The sequence below is a fragment of the Aulonocara stuartgranti genome (assembly GCF_965226115.1).
Source record: "Aulonocara stuartgranti genome assembly, chromosome: 3".
NCBI lineage: Eukaryota > Metazoa > Chordata > Actinopteri > Cichliformes > Cichlidae > Aulonocara > Aulonocara stuartgranti.
This window is the reverse complement of record NC_138941.1, coordinates 35,425,377-35,443,680: the sequence shown is the minus strand read 5'-3', so window position 1 is coordinate 35,443,680 and position 18,304 is coordinate 35,425,377. Positions and strand designations below refer to the sequence as shown.

Sequence of the window (18,304 nt, the reverse complement as noted above, 5' to 3'; positions counted from 1 at the left end):
TCTTTTCTGCGCAGGCTGTCATAAAAAAGCGAGCTCCTGTCCTGTGCAATAAGTGTCACGCAACATATAGTCAAAGTCCCCACGACGGAGCTGCTGTCAGCTCCTGAACTTTTCACGGCGGAATACAAAGTGAGGCAGTTGCTCGAAATAAATGTTTTGAAACGGTAAAAACAATTCGAGGCTGCCTTGTCACCTGATCGCCGCTTTTAAGGCTGTTCTGCAGCCCTCACCGTAGACAACAGCAGGCAACACCAGTGACATTTTTAATATTTTAACTTTTAGTATTTCTCCATTATTCCCACACCTCCAGGGTTTAGCTGTTTTGTTGTTGTTGTTTTTTACCCCTGCACCCTGAGGTTATAAGTGAGCTCACCGTGAAGTGACGCAACTAATCACGCTCCAATCTTGAGCACTTTACAGGTGTTATCTCCAGTTCCTCTTTTGTTTTCAACCTGCTCACTGTAAATCCACACGGAGACGGGCTCTAACTCTGAGAAGAACCGTTCGGGTGAAACGGCAGAAGCCCTCCGAGGCCTTGAACTGATGAACTGAGAGCCACGTGAAATTTATTAAGCAGTCAGGTTGATAATTGTCTGTAACTCCTGCTTTGCAGACAATGAATTTTGCTGACTTCTGCGTTTCAAGAGGGGAGAAATACTCCTGAGTGGGCATGCCTTTATGCTCACCATGTTTGCAGTGCAACTTGGTTAATAAGTCAACAGGTTATAGACATACAGTAAAATCAGTGACTTTAAAACTATGGTGCATAAAACTATATGGCAACATGAAGACGCATTTGAAAAATATACTACGAGTAATAGCTGCTTACTGATCAGGGTTTAACGGTTATACAAGGCTGCTCATGTGTCGAGTACCAATATATAAAGACTCAGTATAAAAGACTGTCTCACAATCTCACACGCCTCGTGTATACTTTCAGTGGCACAGCAGTGTGCTGATTTGTGCTGTTTCCCCACTGCAATAAAGTTTTGGCTTTGAGCCTTGGTGATTCATTTTTATATGAGTTTTCATCTTGCAGTCCTAAAAGCACCTGTAATGTGAGTGAGACTTAAAAGTGTTGGTCACCGTGAGTGACTAGAACATCTCACATGTATAGATGTGTGTGGGGGGGAGAAAAACAATAAACATGCATGTAGTAGTACTGCTGAGTGCTGAATCATTTCAGCTGAATTTAATCCCCAACAGCAACCTTGAAGTCAAATTTTAAAGTCATAAAATGCAGTTCCTCAAATGTCCACTTGAGGCTGATTTCAAACGTGAGTCAGTCCCTGTAGACTTCTAGTCAAATGGCCCAAGTTTACTACAAAACTAAACACATAGTTTAAAAAACATATTTTCCCTACATAACAACTGTACAGATACTGAATTTTTAAATACATTTGATCAGTTTACATCGTTTTAAAGTTAAGTGTGTGGTTGACTAGGCTGCTAGGTGTCAGCCAGGCTCCATGAACTCCTTTTGACCTTTTGTCCATGTTTGTAGTGTTTAGAGCCTTTGGAGCATTTTTTATACATTTATCCAGTGATAGTGTGGATTATCTTAATTGTACAGCCTTTTGTATGTTATTTTTGGACTAATTAACAAGTACCTGTGTCCATGTGATTAATCCCTTACAACCTGTGGCTGCACCCATAAACATGAATGTAGCTTCTGTCTCTGACAAATGAAGCCAGTGCAGAAAGTTAAATCTGCTTTCTATTGAAAGAAGCCAGGTGGTGATAGCTGTAGTTGCAAAAAGACTTCCTGTCATACACACGTTTATCAGAAAACAGCTTTCTGCTCTGACCTCTGAGTTTATAGGCTAAGTCACCCGCTTCACTTCATATTGAATAATAAATTAAGACTATTTTGTAAACCTTGTTCATGTTTTGCAGTGGAGGATTATGCTTCATAACAAAAGCCGACGAACCAAAGTGTGATGTCACAGTGTTTGATGCCATCTTTTATATACAGTCTGTGATTTCCCCAGATACTTTGACTGTGTTTTTAACTGTGTCCATACTTTGTTTATGAATGTTCTCAAGAGGTCTAATAAAGGTCTGGACATTACCAAACGAAAGACTTTTGAAAAAAATATTCTTCATACACAATGTGAGGAAAATCAGTTTTTCAATTTAGATTCATTTGAAGGGAATAGTTCTACTTTTTCCTGGCTTTATGCTTAATTGGTTTCATATAAAATATCACAACTTAAACATACAGCAGATGTGTCAAACATAAAGCCCAGGGGCCAGAACAGATCCACCAAAGACTCCAATCTGGTTCAAGTTCCTATGTTTTTTCACAGTAAAAACAAACAAACAAACAAACAAAGAAATAAATACAAACATAACCACATTTCTTACGTAGCTAACAGAACCTTTTGTGTAATTTTTATTTTTTCACATATTTCTTTTTCTTTTATTAAAACAAAAGTGGGGTTAAATGTGTGGTTAAACTTCTATAGGCTGACAGGAAGAGGAGCTTTAGATCAAAGTTAGCTGTACGTGGTCCACAATGTAAAATGAGTTTGACACCTCTGACATTGAGTAAATATATAAGAAACACACACTATAAGAACATGCACGTGTAATAAAGGCCCAGAGCAGCTGATGAAAAACAAAACAAAGAATAAAACCAGGACATATAAGAATATGTGCTGTGGTGACAGATATAACATTCATGTGGTCCAAAGGGTGATTGGTACAGATTTTCCACTGAAGCTCCTGCAGCACTTGATAAATCTTGATAAAGCCGAGCAGAGGGTGCATCCCACCCAACCAACACCAAACCCCTCCCTCCCCTCCGCTCTCCGCCTCCCTTTCTTCCTCCCCTCCCCTGCCGCACGCAGGAGATGGGTAGAGAAGTTTGCTCGCGGCGCGGTCCGGTGAACATTACTGTATTTCATTTGGGGAACAGCAACAGCAAGAGGCTCTGGAAAAATAATACTAATTAAAAAAAGACGAAAAGTAAGGCTTTCCAGAGAATGCCGAGGAATATCCAACTCAACAGCAACATCAGCGAATTATTGTAATTATATATATGTACATATATATATATAAAATTAATGAGGTTTATCCGTCATCATTGATGTGGCCAAATTAGTGGGAAGTTCGGGTCAGTAGGGGGACAGCGGGCTCGCGCGCGGACTGTTGGAGGGTGCTTTGAATTTGTGGGTCCTGGAGAAGAAGCGCAGCGCGAAGCAGATTCAGAGAGAGCGAGAGAAGAGGAGGAGGGGGAAACAAGGAAAGAAAAGAAGAGCCGTCCGAGTGAAAGTGAGAAAGAGTCCCGCTCAGAATGAATAACAACAAACCCGAGAAAGAAAACGAGCCGAGTGAATTCACCAACCACGAGGAGGAGGTACGTATGCGAGCCCGAGGTGCTCGAGCGTCTGTCTGTGATACTGTGGGTGGCTCCTTGACCCGTAATGACATCCTTAATAAAAACCGAGTCATGCTAACAGCGACTGCTTCTTTTCCTCCACTCCTGTATTCATTGAGGTGTAGCTCGTATGCTGGTTTGTTTGTTTTCTGTGCCGTAATCTGGTTTTACCTCATAAAAGTTTCCAGTGTTGCTGTTTACATTATTAGACCGACTGTATGGTTCGCTCATAACAGCATCTATCACCGGTTTCCTGCAGGTAATGCGCTGTTATTGCACTGAATTCTTCACCTGTCTTCACTTTTACGTCTCTCCTCTACTTTTCTTTAAATTGTATTGTAGCCTTGTTGAAGTTAGCCGTCTTTTTTTTTTTTAATTTAAAAACAGCAGCAAGAACAGGGAAGGGCACGAAGCACTGATGAATCACTAACTAGCAAGTCTCGAATAACTTTGAAGTCAGGATTGTGTTTTTCCTGGCTGTGCTACGGCATTGCTAGCTGTGTCTTACTGTACAATAAAGCCAGACTTCACACAGCACTGGAAAGCAGTAGTAAAGGGAATTCAGAGCCAGGGCGAATTAGTTTTCACTGAAGCTGAGGGAGCAATTGAAGTTGAAACAACTGCCGCTGCAACATGTAGGTAATAGCAGGCTGTAACAGAGAGCCCACTGCATTACAGTGGAGCAAGAATAGCCTCTTCTAATTACATCTAAACACAAACAGAATGGCTTTGTTTACCCCCCCCCCCCAAAAAAAAAGAAAGAAAGAAAAACATTTGGTGGAAATCCATTTAACGTGTTCTCAAAGTATGTTTTCCTCTCTATCTCTATAATAGCCTCATTTCTTCCCTTTCTCCTCTGTAAACATTGCACAATCCGGCCCAACAATATCTCCTCTTTGGTAAATAAGCCTGTAACGGCTCTCCTTGCATGAGGCGATTTTCTTTGGCTCAGATGAATCTCTCTTCAAATGACAGACTTGTTATTTCAGAGCTCTGCACATCCGCAGTCGAGTGATGTAAGGAAGGTGTATCAGATTATATCAGATATTTCTCTTGGAGCAATTTGATTAGGTCTCAGTGTAGCGTTAGACACTTTGTAACTGAATAGTGAAATGTAGCCAGCCTGCTGTAATACCATATTTGGTCCACTGTTGAGGTTGCTATGGATGCGGGGGAACTGCTGTAGCACCACACAGATGAGGTAAAGACCAAAGAGCTGATTTCTTGAGGTTAGGGAGTTTGAGTTTAAAGCTTGTGTCACCTTCTCCTTTTACTAACAACACGTCAGTCAAGTAGGGCTCTGTAACCAGTACACGGCCCTGAGGGTATTCTTGTTATTGAATCTAATAAAAAACAACTACTCCGTGTAAAATGAACATATTCAACAAAAGAAAGATGACTACTCAGCACCAAAAGATGTCTGTGTATGACCATCTAACTGTACAAACTGCAAATATGTCCAATTAAAAGTCTCATAAGTGGCAAATACTCACATTTCAGAAGCTGACGCCAGAGAAATACTTGAGTTTTTTGTCTAAAGCACCTTCTTAAGCACCTGCCTGTTTTGAATTAAGTTGAGCACAACACAGCTATAATTAAACCAAAATAGGGCAAAACACAAGAAAAGCACTTGATCTGTTACTATCGACACAAGCTTTTTGTAGCTGAAATGTTTAGTTGCTCATTCTCATGAGCGACTGATCATATTAAAGCACGAAAGCTTTCAAAATGTGAGGATTTGCTTCTTTTCTTTTTGCTTTCGTGACACTCGGTTACAGTCACGCCGCTTACGGATCATTTTTGTAAGACCAAACAGTTAAATGAGGACTTCAGATTATTCAAAGATCTCAACTGCAGGATAGGTCTACGAGGAAATAAGCTGTGTTAGCTGCAGCTGTAGTTCGCCAAAGACACAAGGCTTCAAACTTCTACCCAGCTATTAAAAATTCTGTGATGTCCATAAGCTCAGAGATGAGGTGCAGGTTGTGTAAAAGGCAGGCAGACAGAGACCTTAAAAGGAGACTAATAGCCAGAGAGATCTAATGGTTTTGGAAATGTTTGGAAGCCATCCAGACCGGCAGGGACTTACATTTACTTGGGTGAATTAACGTTAAGGTCAGACAGCACCACTTTATCTTTTGTGGAACGGTGTGTGTTGCATGCAGAGGAGCAGGGAGTTTGTCACAAGCGCAGATACATATTCAAGCTTTTTGCAGGCCCGTGCGGATGTACTCAGACTAATTCACGCTTTGACTTAGTTTCACTTGTCTTGGGGGGGTTTGCATGAAAGTCTGGTCTGCACAAATGTCCCTTCACTTGATGCAGAAAGCATAAAAATGCCAGCAACAGCACCACAGAGGTAACCATAAACTATAACCTCAAGAGAGCCAAAGTTTAACAGCCTTGCTGGTATGACTCTCACATGCTGAGCAGCAGCAGCTCTCCGCCCCTCCTCTTGGGCAGTGTAGTATGTGACTCAATGGATCACTGATTCGCACCGGTAAAGCACCGCAGCGAGCTCGGCTCCTCGTGCCCGCTTCATTGCTCAACCCCGCATGCCGTCGTCTGTGTACACGAAAGCTCGACGATGCTTAATGTTTATCTTCTGCGGACCGCCGCTCACCAAACATGGTCTTGTTGCAGGCAAGGTATGCAGGTTTCGGGGGCCTGGCAGCATCTAATCTCATGAGCCGCTCTGATAAGCGACATTATCAGGTGTTCTGGATGCTTTCGCGTACTGTGGCACTTCACTTCGCCGATGCTGCCGAGGCGACACGCCGTCGCCTTATTGGTGAATGTCAAAAGATAAGAGTTTGAACGAGGTCCGGTTTCCAGACCTTGTATGGACAAGACACCTGGAGCGGGTTTTCCAAAGCTTGACTCGAAGATGCTTTTAATAGATCGGCCTAGCGTGTTTTTTCTGTAGTCTTGACCGCGGCGGCGGCAGCGATGTGGAGTGTACTCAGAAAACCCCGAGTTCAAGTGATTAATTCCAGATGTGTTATCAGGAAGGAGACGGTCCATGACAACGGGGGCACACTGAAGAAACAACCCAGTTCACCTCAAATTAATCCCATCAGTTTATAAACGATTAGCTGATTTATTGATCAGTCGGATACCTGATTGCTGGGAAAATAAATAGAAGTTGGAATCCAGTGACTGTGAAATTTTCTGGAGACGTTACTAAATCTTTATTAATTGCTGTTTTTGAGCATTTAGGCAATGCAAAAAATCTTTATACTGACAAATGGCATGTTATTTACTGAAGTGAGGCAGTTATTTGTGTGCAACCCTATTTGAAAACCACATGTAAGCACAATGAGCACATTTTAGTGATTTGCAACACTGATTATCTGTTAGTAATTAAGGCTATTAACTGAATAAAGTCTTCTGGTCTTCTGTTACTGAGAAAGGACCATGTTTGGACTTATAGACAGTTTATGAGACAAAATCCTCTCTTTGTTACACGTAACCTTTGGCTCTGGGGTCTGATGGGGATCTTTCGCCTGGATTTTCTAGCACTTGGTAGGCAGTTCACTACAGAGAGAAAAGGTGTATGTATGACTACATGGAATGCTTTGTAGCTGACCGATTCACCCAATGAAGATTGACCTTTCACCTCTTTGATGTCAGTTGCCCTCCAGCTAAAGTGTATTTACTTAAGTTGAATCTCCCCACACCAAACTTGGAGGTCCACCAGCCAACCTCTTGCCTTTTGACAAATGACTGAGCACAGAACATCCCTCTTTTTATTTGTTCCTCCACAAGGTGAAACAGTCTCTTACTCGAAATCGTAGTTTACATGAAAGCGGAGCTGTCTCTCCCCCGGATGTAACACTCCAAAGGCAGCAGAAGTATGAAACTTGTCAGACATCTGTTGATTCTTGTTCCCAGCTGATCATAAACATTTAAGTGGATCTTTACAAGTGCCCGAAGAGAAACCGAATATCACTCAAGCAGAGTTCAGCAAATGTGGCGTATCTCCCTGGGGTGTAATTGGATTGTGCTTGGCCTGCTTTGGGTATCTAGCAGGTCCTCTTCAAATAGCAGGTCATGTGGCCACCGTGACCTTTTCCATGAAGAGATGTAGGTGGGGAGCTACGCTGCTGGAGAAGCACGGTGAAGCGGATGAAGGCCGGTGCCAGTCTGTAAGCGCGGTGGCGTGGGCATGTGTGTGGTCTGTACATGTGCATGTATCTATGAAAAGGGCACAAGGATATATTAACTCTCTATGACAAGAAGCATGACCAGAGGGGAGTATAGAGGGTAAAGTGGCCATGATAGGGAAAAAACATCCAAAGGATTGTCTGTGAAGTAGCCTATGTCAGACAGATATATAGACATATACACGATAAAAAATCCCTATACAGGCTCAGGCAAGCAGTAAAACCCTGCTCTATCTACCCGTCTGATAGTTTGGCGTTTATTTATAAAAGCGCCAAGGGAATTGTCATCTTATCTTAGCCGTTTGTCAGCTGCGCGACAAGAGGTATTTGAAAAGACAACAACAAGGCTCAGCGTCAGGAGCAGCCGGCTGGCAAAAGAGCCTGAAAAACAGATGTGAGGGGAAAAGACAAAAGTCAGAGATAATAACTGTATCCAGGTGGATAATTATACATACCTCTATATGTATATTACTCCTCTTTAAAAACCTTACCTGTCACTTGCTTTGAAATAAATCACATGCTGCACAGCGGAAGGAAGCGTGCGCTTTTTTCCTAGACAGCGCCAGCCATTTTGTTCTGCTTGGTAATACTGTGTTTATGCACTTCATCTGTCACCTCTGATTAATATTGCTTACTCATGAGCTATAATTATCTGCCTTATTGTATACAGTATCCCATCTTTGTCTCTTTGCACCTGCCTTTGCTCTCCTTTTATGCTCTCCACATTGTCTCAGCTCAGGTGTTCGATAAATTAAAGGGAAACAAAAGTAATTAGGGCCGTACGATGAGGCCGTCCAGTGCTTTTTCTGCAGTAGGTCGCATTTTGCTGGAATGGTTTTGATCCAGTTTAAAAGGAAGGGTCGTTCCCAATCGATGCAAAGTTGTTCTGAGTGATCACCTTTATGCTGGGATGAAACCTTTCTATCCTGAAGGCAGTGGTCTGTTTCCTTCACAGGCCGCGAGGGGTTGCCGATGATGAAAATTATGTCAAGAATGGCATTTGATACCCTCACTAGAGTTCCAGAGACTGGTACAACCAATGCCAAGGCTGGCAGCACATGGTGGCCCAGCGCATTACATTTTTTCTTTATTTTGTGCCCAGCCACCAGCCCCCCCACCTCCTCTCCTGCTCCCTCTCTACAGTTTTATCTCCCTTCCCCTCTGTTTCCTTCCCTCCGTCCTTTTCTATGTCCCACCCTTTTTCTTCCCTTGCTACCTCCTTATCGTACTCTTTTCATTTCCTCCCACATTCCCTCCCTCCACCCCAGTAACTGTTTATAATTTCTCTCTTCTTCTGCACTTTCATAGCTCTCCGTTCTTTTTACCCCCCCTCCCGTGCACCCAATTTAGTCCCACCAGACAAACTCCTTATCCCTTCTCAGGGCCATGGACTCTTGACGCAGAGATCTCTGAACATAGGGACCATTTATGGACATGGAAGAGCCTTAAAGACACAATCTAGCCAGGGAGAAACGTGCCAGTCTGACTATGCAGCTGCGTGCCAGCCGCCCTTTGGCTGACCAGCAAGAATTAGCAATCCAAGGTCAGACCTGAAAAAACTAGAGAAAATGTTACCCATAGCAAACTAGCTTTTTCTCTTGTCACAGTAAAGCTGCTGACTGTAGGACTTCAGAATTTACTGTAATATAATATAATATAATATAATATAATACATAATGACTTATCTAATAATTAATAATGGTATTTTTCTAGTTCTAGATTCTAAAATGTATTATTTGTTTTGTTGTGTATGCTAGCAAACTAATTATGTTTGGGATTTTTGTGTGTTTTTACTAGATATCCCCAAGATATCAACTAAATATCTGCATTGGCTGATAACACCGTGGCCCTGTTGGTTTGACCATCTTGGAAAATAAGATGCCATGTACAACAGCCTGACTGATTATTGGCAGGCCAATATTATTGGCCAATAGTAGTTATTTGCCAGTAATATTAGCACTGACATTTATAATAGTGATGAAAAAAGAAAAAGTAGAAACACAGTTCAACCATGTTATGAGTGCTGATGTTGCATAGTTTGTCCTTTACAGGGCGCTCTGCAACTGCCCTACTTGTGAGTAATTAGTAAATACTCATAAATAACTACACATAATATGGAAATCTGTTTGTTTAATGTACCTGAAAGAAAAAAAATCATCTATTATATTATAATTTTAAATCACTGGTATCAGTCTTAGAAAGCCTATATGAGTCTTTAACATTCTCTGTTGGTTGGTTAAAACCATTTACCGGTGTTAGTGGCCAATATCTGACACGTCCAAACCCTTTGTGTTGTCCAAATGCTTAAAAAATTGTAAAGAGTTGCTGAAAGATTTAAGAAAAGCTGCTGTGGTTTTTATTATAGGGTAATATTCTGCAATCATGCCTTCCTTTTTTGACCTTTGATTCTCAAAACAATGAATTGCACCAAAAATGCTGAAGCTGTATGGATGGACGGATGGATAAAAAGCAGTCATTATTTGCAGATGAAAATATGGGATCACTTAGTGCCATCAATGAAAAACCAAAAGAAACAGCTGCAACGCATAAAGGAAACGACTTGTTAGCAGCAGGCTAGGATTTCTTCATGGTGACGCCGAGGATGACTGAGTATCCTCCTGTTGTTTTTTGTTCCTCCGCTTGCGCAAGACGCTTTAACCCTCTGCCCACCCAACCAACCACAACACTAAACAGTCTAAGGTATCCTTGTTGGGTAGGCGACAACAAAGGAAGTCCGGGAAAGGCTGATGCGGAGATTAGTTCACGTTAATGAGCACTTAGGAATTTAAAGTCCATTCAGCGAGTGTCATCAGATAACAAAGGGAAAGACGAGAATGGCGTTTGTATGAAAGACTTTTGATGAACTCTTTGAATGGGTCGTTTGTTGGGTTGATGAGAAATAAAAGACATCTGTGCATGATCAAGAGAAGAGGTTATTTTCTAAGTTAGATTAAAAGCTAGTGGAAGTGTTATGGTGGGAGGAAGAAAAGAGCAAAAGAAGGAAAAACTGAAGCGGGCGCCTGCTCGCTTTTCCTAGGCCGTTTGTTTTAAATGTCTTTTAAAGGTTAACCTGTTGGAACATTTACAGACCCTTACTGAGCAGGAACTGCTCGTCCAAAGCACTTGTGGGAGTAAGAGAGAGAGACAGAGGAAAAACAAAGCCGTTAGGAGTGTGCTCAGTCTCACAGTTGACCCCAGACGTGCACAGTAACCCCGGGCTAATCTGCGACCTCCGACCCCAAATGTGAAACTTGACCCGTTGAACCCTGGCGATTAAGAGGCAAAACCGAGTCATCCATTAATGGTTGTTTGACACCTCCCTGGCCTGCGGTCGCTCACTCCTCACATTCCCTGATAGAAGATGAAGAGGAAAAACTTGTGAGGATGATGGAGAGTGATGTCAAGCCGGAGCAGTGACAGTTCAGGGGGTGTGGGAGTCTGTCAGTCGGGCTGGGTTTTAATCACGCCCTGCTCATCTGATGCAAGAAAACTCAACCTGCCCTGTGCTCACGTGGGCTTACGGGTTCACTTTGATTTTTTTTTAGCTCGGTCACAGAGAACAAGGACTCGGGTGGATTTGAAAGCAAGCCGCGTGGTGGACGGGCAATGAAACATTTCCTCTGAGCTTTTTTTTTTCTCTTCTTCTCCTTCTTCTTTTATTATTTCATGTGCAGGTACTCGCCTCACTGTTGCATGCACACTTGCTACGTTATGCTATTGTACCCTCTCCTCAAGGTTAGAGCCGTGTCCTGCCACTTCTGGCTCGAAGGACCTCCGTTTATTAACTTGGCTGTCGAGCGCGCACGCGCACACGCGCAGGGAGGGAGAACGAAACACATAGTAATCTTCTCACATTGCACCAAGGTCGCGTCCCTCATTTCAGCCAGAACGAGCGGTCAAAAAAGCACTCAATTAAAGTCAGGGCAAATATGTGAGAGAGCCACATAGTGCAGCCGGATATAATGAGGCATTTCAGGCAATTGCTGTAACAAATTTAACAGTCTACAACGTAAGCTGAATAGAAATGACACATTAATACGTTACGGGGTTGTCCACTTAGACAAATCGGGCCTCTTCGTAACGGCAGCGTCTTCACTGGAGAAAATTTGATGTTCATTTGTACACATTTCGACTGGTGTTGGCTTCAGTCACGGTTATGGCTGTGAAACAGCTGTGGTGTCAGATGTGGCTTTGGTGATTAAATCTGCATAAAATTGTGGCTGTTTGGTGGAAGTACGTCTGAGGCCTTTTGTTGGTTCAGTCATACGAAAACATTCTTCTTATTATTACTATTGATTCAAAAAACTTGTGTGCAAAGGTTTGATTATTTTTATGATTTTCTAATATTTGAAAACCACGTAAATCATCAAAAAGAACCTAGTTCATGTCTTAAAGTGTGTATTTCCATTGTTTTCCAACAGCAGTTTAACTATTAACTACTTTGTAGAGTAAAACTGTGTGTGAGATTAGACTAACAGTAGAAAAATGCAAACGCTCCCCGAGTTTGTTACAGAGTTCTGGGTGGATCGCCACCAGAAAATAAACAAAAATCAAGTCCAGTGCAAGATCTGCCAAATGCAAGCTAGGATGCCATGAGTCGCCAATAAATTGTTATTTCAGAGTAATTTGGGGTCGGGTGAGCAGTGATCTTTTCTTGAGATGCCCATCTTTATTTTATGGAATATAAGCAAAGTGAAATTCTTTGAGAGTAGCAAAATATAAAGTATTTATTTGGGGCTTAACCCAATGCATGGCACTGTTAACAGAAATAATAAATCTGAATAACCTGACTCGACCATCCAGATCTCCCAGTTTCATATACAAAGACACAGATACAGTATATCTTTGTTGTTTCAATAAGGGACATGCACATGTTGACGTATGATCTAGGAAATCGTGATTTCATTGTGTTACTGTTTTCTGACATCTCACAGAGATCCAGCTAGCCTTGATACTTGTCATAGATTGATGCTGAAATACTAGTGCCAGCTGAAAGACTTTCAAATCATAGTGAAATAATGATTGAACCCACAACAACAACAAAACAGATTTCCTCTTCAACACAGCACTTGAGTCTTATTATGAGCACAGGCTCCTCCCTCCATCCATAGGATGCAACAACGGCAATGATAGCATATCAATAGGGTGATGACCTCACCCGGTGCTTGTTGAGTCAAAGATCTCTGATTAGAGGTGCACAGATCCCCTAGGACTTGCTGCAGAAGTGGCCTTAATAGAATCTGATGTTTTTGGCCTGGGGCTCTGCACTCTGCTGTGCACCGCTAAGGCGTTGCCAGGGAACTGCACTGGCACGCCGGCTGGGAAGTACTCAGCTGGCTTGTGGTAGGTAGGGACTGCTGTTTTTGATCGAAACCTGCCTGCGTGATAGTGTTTGAGCACGCCATAAATGGTCAGCGATTCAAAGGCTTAAACCAGGCCACTCAGCACTATGGAAATATAGGTATGTGACTCACGGGGAACCAATAAAAACAGACCCAATAAAACAGCGGCCGAAGGTTTGTCTTTGCTTTTTTTTACAAATCTGCACAATCTGCTCAACCTCCGGCTTGACCTTCGCTTTAGTTTACTGCATCATGAAAGTTTGATGTCTCACTTTACCTGGTGGGAGCATCTTTACAGCTCCCTCCCTTTATTTATTTATTTCTTTTAAGCCAACCTGATAGAGGCATAAATATAGACTGATATTATAATCAGCAGCAGATGTCTGAAGAAGAGAGCAGCTGATAGATTTACCTGTGAATCATCCTGTATCCAGCGTGTGTGCAGCCAGCTCCACGCTGGACACACACACACCGGAAAAAATGATCATATATCATAACAGCTGACGTCAGGAAGTCTCAGGAATGAGGTTCAAGACAGCCAAGAATGTCCTTTTGTTCCGAGTGTGCACAGGAGTCATTGTGTTTGTCTTACTCGTGCATCACATCCAGCTCCTAAGTGGCTATTATCAAGGCTGAAGACAGGACTTAAATCACAGATAAGATCTTAGGAAGCTTGGCAAGGAAGGGTTAGACGACTAAGATTTTCTTAACGTGTGCAATTCTGACGTTCACTCTTGGCTTTTTTCCACCTAGAGTAAAATTACAACTCCTAAAAAGAGCGTCGTATAAATCTGTCGTCTTAACCGCGTCGGTGCGAAAGCCCGACGTCGTTCACTTGGGATGAATTTGGCATCTATTTTTGCGGTCGTGTGCAGAGTAATGCTCACTGTAACGGCAAAGCTGACAGAGAAAACAAACACCGTCCCTGATAGAGATTTCAAATCTGAAAGCTTTGGTGTCTTTCTTTTGACTTATCTGTCTTCATCTCAAAGAGTTTTTCTTATTCTTTTTAGATTTTTAGAGCTTGAGCACCGTTTCTATTTTTACAGCACTTTTTTTTTTACTACGGCATTATTAGTTTTATCAGCCTCAACAGCTGTCAGAGACTGACCTTGCTTGTGTCTGATTGATACCATCCTTTTCTGACTCTTTGTTCCCATGTAACTCCATATAAGGAGACCTTCAATTGAGTTTACTTAAACAGAACTGCCAGAGACAGAGCGCAGTGACGGCCCTGCAGGGTTCAGCTCAGCTCAGATAAGATAAGAGCAAAGGTGAGAAAGTCGCTGAGGTGAGATTTTTCTCTTTTTTTCTTCTTCCGGATGGATGGGTGGTTTGGCACTCGCCAGCTCTCGCTCTCCTAGTTGCTAAGCTCCTTTGTTTGTGTGTTGCTCTGCCTTTGGCTTCACTGTTGCGTATCAGGTTACATGTGGGAATGAGGTGCCGTGTGAGTTCAGCAGTTCCTTTGTCCCCTGAGTTGTGAATCCACTATCTAATGAATCTGGGAGCTTTGAATATACTCTGTGTAATTGCATAGCTACGGTTTTATTCTAAACTGGGCCCTGTACAGAATCAGATTACAGTATCATGCTGTGGGATGTTGTGACGTTTGCAGGGGTGTGTGTTTGCATTGTTTGATTGTATTGTCTTCTGTGCGCTGAAGCATTTGTCTTCCTGAACCAAGATCTTTGATTCGGTGAAAGTTCCAGGTATGAGGATTGATTTGTTTTCTTAGATTGCATGCTGGCACACCTATATATATATATATATATATATATATATATATATATATATATATATATATATATATATATATATATATATATATATATATATATATAGGTCCCTCATAGGTATATATATATATAGGTCCCTCATCCTATTCATATAACCTGGAAGTCCCGAGGTCAAAATGGGAGATGCCCCCAAGGGTGGTGGAGAATGACCGAGCTAAGATCCTGTGGGACTTCCAGATACAGACGGACAAAATGGTGGTGGCTAACCAACCGGACATAGTGGTGGTAGACAAACAGAAGAAGACGGCCGTAGTGATCGATGTAGCGGTTCCGAATGACAGCAATATCAGGAAGAAGGAACACGAGAAACTGGAGAAATACCAAGGGCTTCCAGAGTGTAACGGGATCTGCGTTCACGGGCTGTGGTGGGGCATCCCAGCATCTGCATCCTATAGTGTTGCTCTGCGTTTCATAAATGTTGCGGCTGGGGCTAATGTGTGTTAGAGGGCTACTGCTGTATTCATCTGTTTTTTAGATCTGGTAGCCAGGTTGCCGATTGCATAACTGAAGGATTTGTGCTTTTACACCCCTTCTGCGTCACTAGAAATATTATTTTGAACAATAATGTGGAACAAATGCATCTGTCACCCAACCATTCGATCAATACTGTTTCCATGTCAGGGATAATTGATATGTATAGCGAGCCTGACTAATTAACTTAAGGTAACTCCTGTTATTGTTTTGCCAAACCAGGATGGTATTAATTATTCATGAATCTTGAAAGGAAGGAAATCTCTACGAAGTATTGTTTAGTTAAATGTTCTGTCAGCAAGCAAAGGCCTGTGTGACTGAGGCCTTGGTGAGGTGCTCACCTTATCATACTAAACATTTAACTTGTGAAAGGAATGCAAGGAAATCAATATTGGACTCGTTGGTATGTTTTAGCATGCTTACAAACTGAACAAGAGTCAAGCCATGCAAAGCATTTAGAAGAAACGAGATCAATATAGCGGCTTCAGAAGTATTAATAACCTAATCTGCAGACAAACACATAGTAGGTTGTACTCTGTGTTTCTAGTCTTAATGCTAAGCTAAGCTAACTTGCTGCTTAGGTTTGCTTTACATATATTATACAGATCTGACAGCAGTACCAAACTTCTTGTGTAACTTCCAGATTTATTGCTAGTCTCTGTGCAGGTGAGTTAACCCCCACTCAAGCATGTCTGGTATCTCTTTCTTTGACGTCACCTAACTATTTTTTATCATCTAAGGTTTGACACTTAGGGGGTTTATGCACTTTGTATCCTCTAAAAAAACCCTAAAAAACACTAGAGATTCCACACTTGAAATGAAAAGCTTTAAAAAGTTTTACCTTCAGCACACCTCCAGCGATCACGCTGCGTGCATTTCCTCCTCATCATCATCGCATGTAATAACATAAGAACCCCATCCTTCCCTGAAAGCACTTTTGTAGTTATTCTTATTTTGCACCCTGGGGGTTTTGCACCTTCTCTGACTATGGGCTGTGGACCACAACAATTACATTTCCATTTAGTCTGTTGTAGCTAACATTTACATTATAATTCCCCAGCAATGCCAGCTCAAGTTTCAAGTTGAAAAGTTCAAATGTAAAACAGAGGCTAGAGCTGCGAGGGAGGGTTACCATAAAACACAGCAGGTTGTAGATTACACAGGAGAACACAATGCTCTTACTGTAGAACGCACTGTGTGTCTTAGTGTGTTTGCAGAGCTGAAAGATACCCGTATCTGGATTTAAAAAGTTTATCTTTCAGTGTAAAGCCAGCCTCGGTAACTGTTTAACTGATGCTCATTGTTCTTTTTCCTCCTAACCTCATCTGTTATTGTCAGAAAGGCAATGTAGCTATTTATAACTGGTGGAGGTTAATGAAAAATACATGATCTTTGTCTCTCTCGTGTCTTCCTCAGGTCCGAACACTATTTGTCAGTGGGCTACCACTGGATATTAAACCGCGGGAGCTCTATCTCCTCTTCAGACCATTTAAGGTATGTTTGTATGTTTTAAATGGATGGCCTGCTGCTATTCTTAGCAGCTTACTTTCCAGCAGTCAATGGGACCTCCATTAATGGTGATGAAATAAACGGCAATGGAAACTCTCCCGCGAGGTTCAAGTGTCTGTGTTCTTAAAGCCGACGTTCAATCACATCTTGATCCATGAGAAGCTTATGTCTCATGGAAAAATGGCTCAATGCCTGCGAAACAAAAACAAAGCTGTTTGCTTCACCTCAGAAGCTCCAACTTTGTTGCAAGAACACAGACCCCCAGAGTTTAGTTCAGGTGAATACATGTAGATGTTGCAAGCTTTTTGAACTATCGACCAAGACTAACGCGCCTTAATGGTGCAGCAGCAGCAGCAGCGCTGTTTAAGTGATTAATGCATCTAATCGCTCACTTAAGCAATGTTCATGGTATGTGCTCTGAGTAAATGGTTTGCATCACGAGTGTTGAAAGCAGTAAATCTTGCTTAATCAGGTAAGACACAACAATCTAGTCCATATGGTCTTCATAAGAGCGCCGTGACCTGTGAAACTGCCAAGCTTAGTCCTCCGTGACCCCAACATGCCAACATTTTTGAGTAATTTAGCAAAAAAGCTTTTGTAAGTGTAAGCAGCCTGCGTGTTTTGCAGCTTTTTAGCCACTAAAGTTGAATTTTTGCTTTGTTATGTGTATTTCTGACATTTTGTTTTCTGTTTTTTTCAGGGCTATGAAGGCTCCTTGATAAAGCTCACTTCTAAACAGGTATGCTAACAAGTCTTGGATCTGTGTTGTGTTCAAAGAAACTCCTGAATGAAGCCGGTCAGTCTCTGGTCACACTGTTACTGTCCACATTACTTCTTGCTCATCGACACCTTTGCATCTTTTTCTTCTCTCTTTGTGTGTTTAGCTTGTTGAGAAAGAAGGATTAGCAGGAAGTGCCTTTAATAGAAAAGAAAATAACAAATAACAAAGGTTTCCGGGGGGAGGGAGAACGATAGGAGGGGAAAAGTGTTGCACCAACTTGCCTTTGGCAGTCGGATGTAGTGCTTGTAGTTACAGCGAGTCGACTGGTGGGCTGTGTGAGGACGAGGAAGAGAGACGGGGAAAGAGTTTCGAGGTGTCAAAGTGAGCGTTTTGACAAGAGCAGCACTGATGGTTGAGTTTTGCCTCCAGGGTTGCGGGACTGAAAATGAGCCCAGCTGGCAGGTGTCCACGTCCAGAGTGGAGCAATTTAGCTTCATGTCAGCTTACTTGTTGCCACTTTACACTGTTTCTCATAAAGACATGACATGCTCATTAGAAGGGTTTAAAGCGATTTGGGTTGAACTTGCTGAGTGTAATACCTTAAAACTATTCCTGAAACCAAGTACAAAGGAAAGCTTTAGGCTCTCTCTTTTTGTTTCACTGCTATTGCGTGCATTCAGAAAAACTCATTCTAATGTATGTATCTATGATTGAAGTCTAATTTAGCATTAACGGTTCTTCTCACTTGTTTGGTGATTTTGTTGCCAGTTATTTTCTTACAGTCAAGGTTTATACACGTGTGGAAGTGGGCCTGAAAGTGGCCGAATTCAAAGATTAAAAGGTGTGGCTCAATACTTTTGTTGTTTTGGTGTTGTTCACAGCAGACTGTGTTGTTTGTCAGATAGTTCCACCTAAGT

The 18,304-nt window shown here is 42.0% G+C and overlaps 1 protein-coding gene across 4 annotated transcripts in view; it reads left to right on the top strand.

Annotated features, from left to right (window-relative positions):
* Positions 1-2,840: 2,840 nt before the first annotated feature.
* LOC309701727 (RNA-binding protein with multiple splicing-like) overlaps positions 2,841-18,304 on the top strand; it is a 36,732-nt gene continuing 21,268 nt past the window's right edge. For all 4 annotated transcript variants that reach the window (XR_014275230.1, XR_014275231.1, XM_082525938.1 and 1 more), the window contains exons 1-3: positions 2,841-3,361; positions 16,574-16,651; positions 17,367-17,405. Coding sequence is in view for 2 of the 4 variants with exons in the window: in XM_082525938.1 (XP_082382064.1) it covers positions 3,299-3,361; positions 16,574-16,651; positions 17,367-17,405 (180 nt within the window). In the remaining 2 variants the exon portion in view is untranslated. The remainder of the gene's footprint in view (positions 3,362-16,573; positions 16,652-17,366; positions 17,406-18,304) is intronic.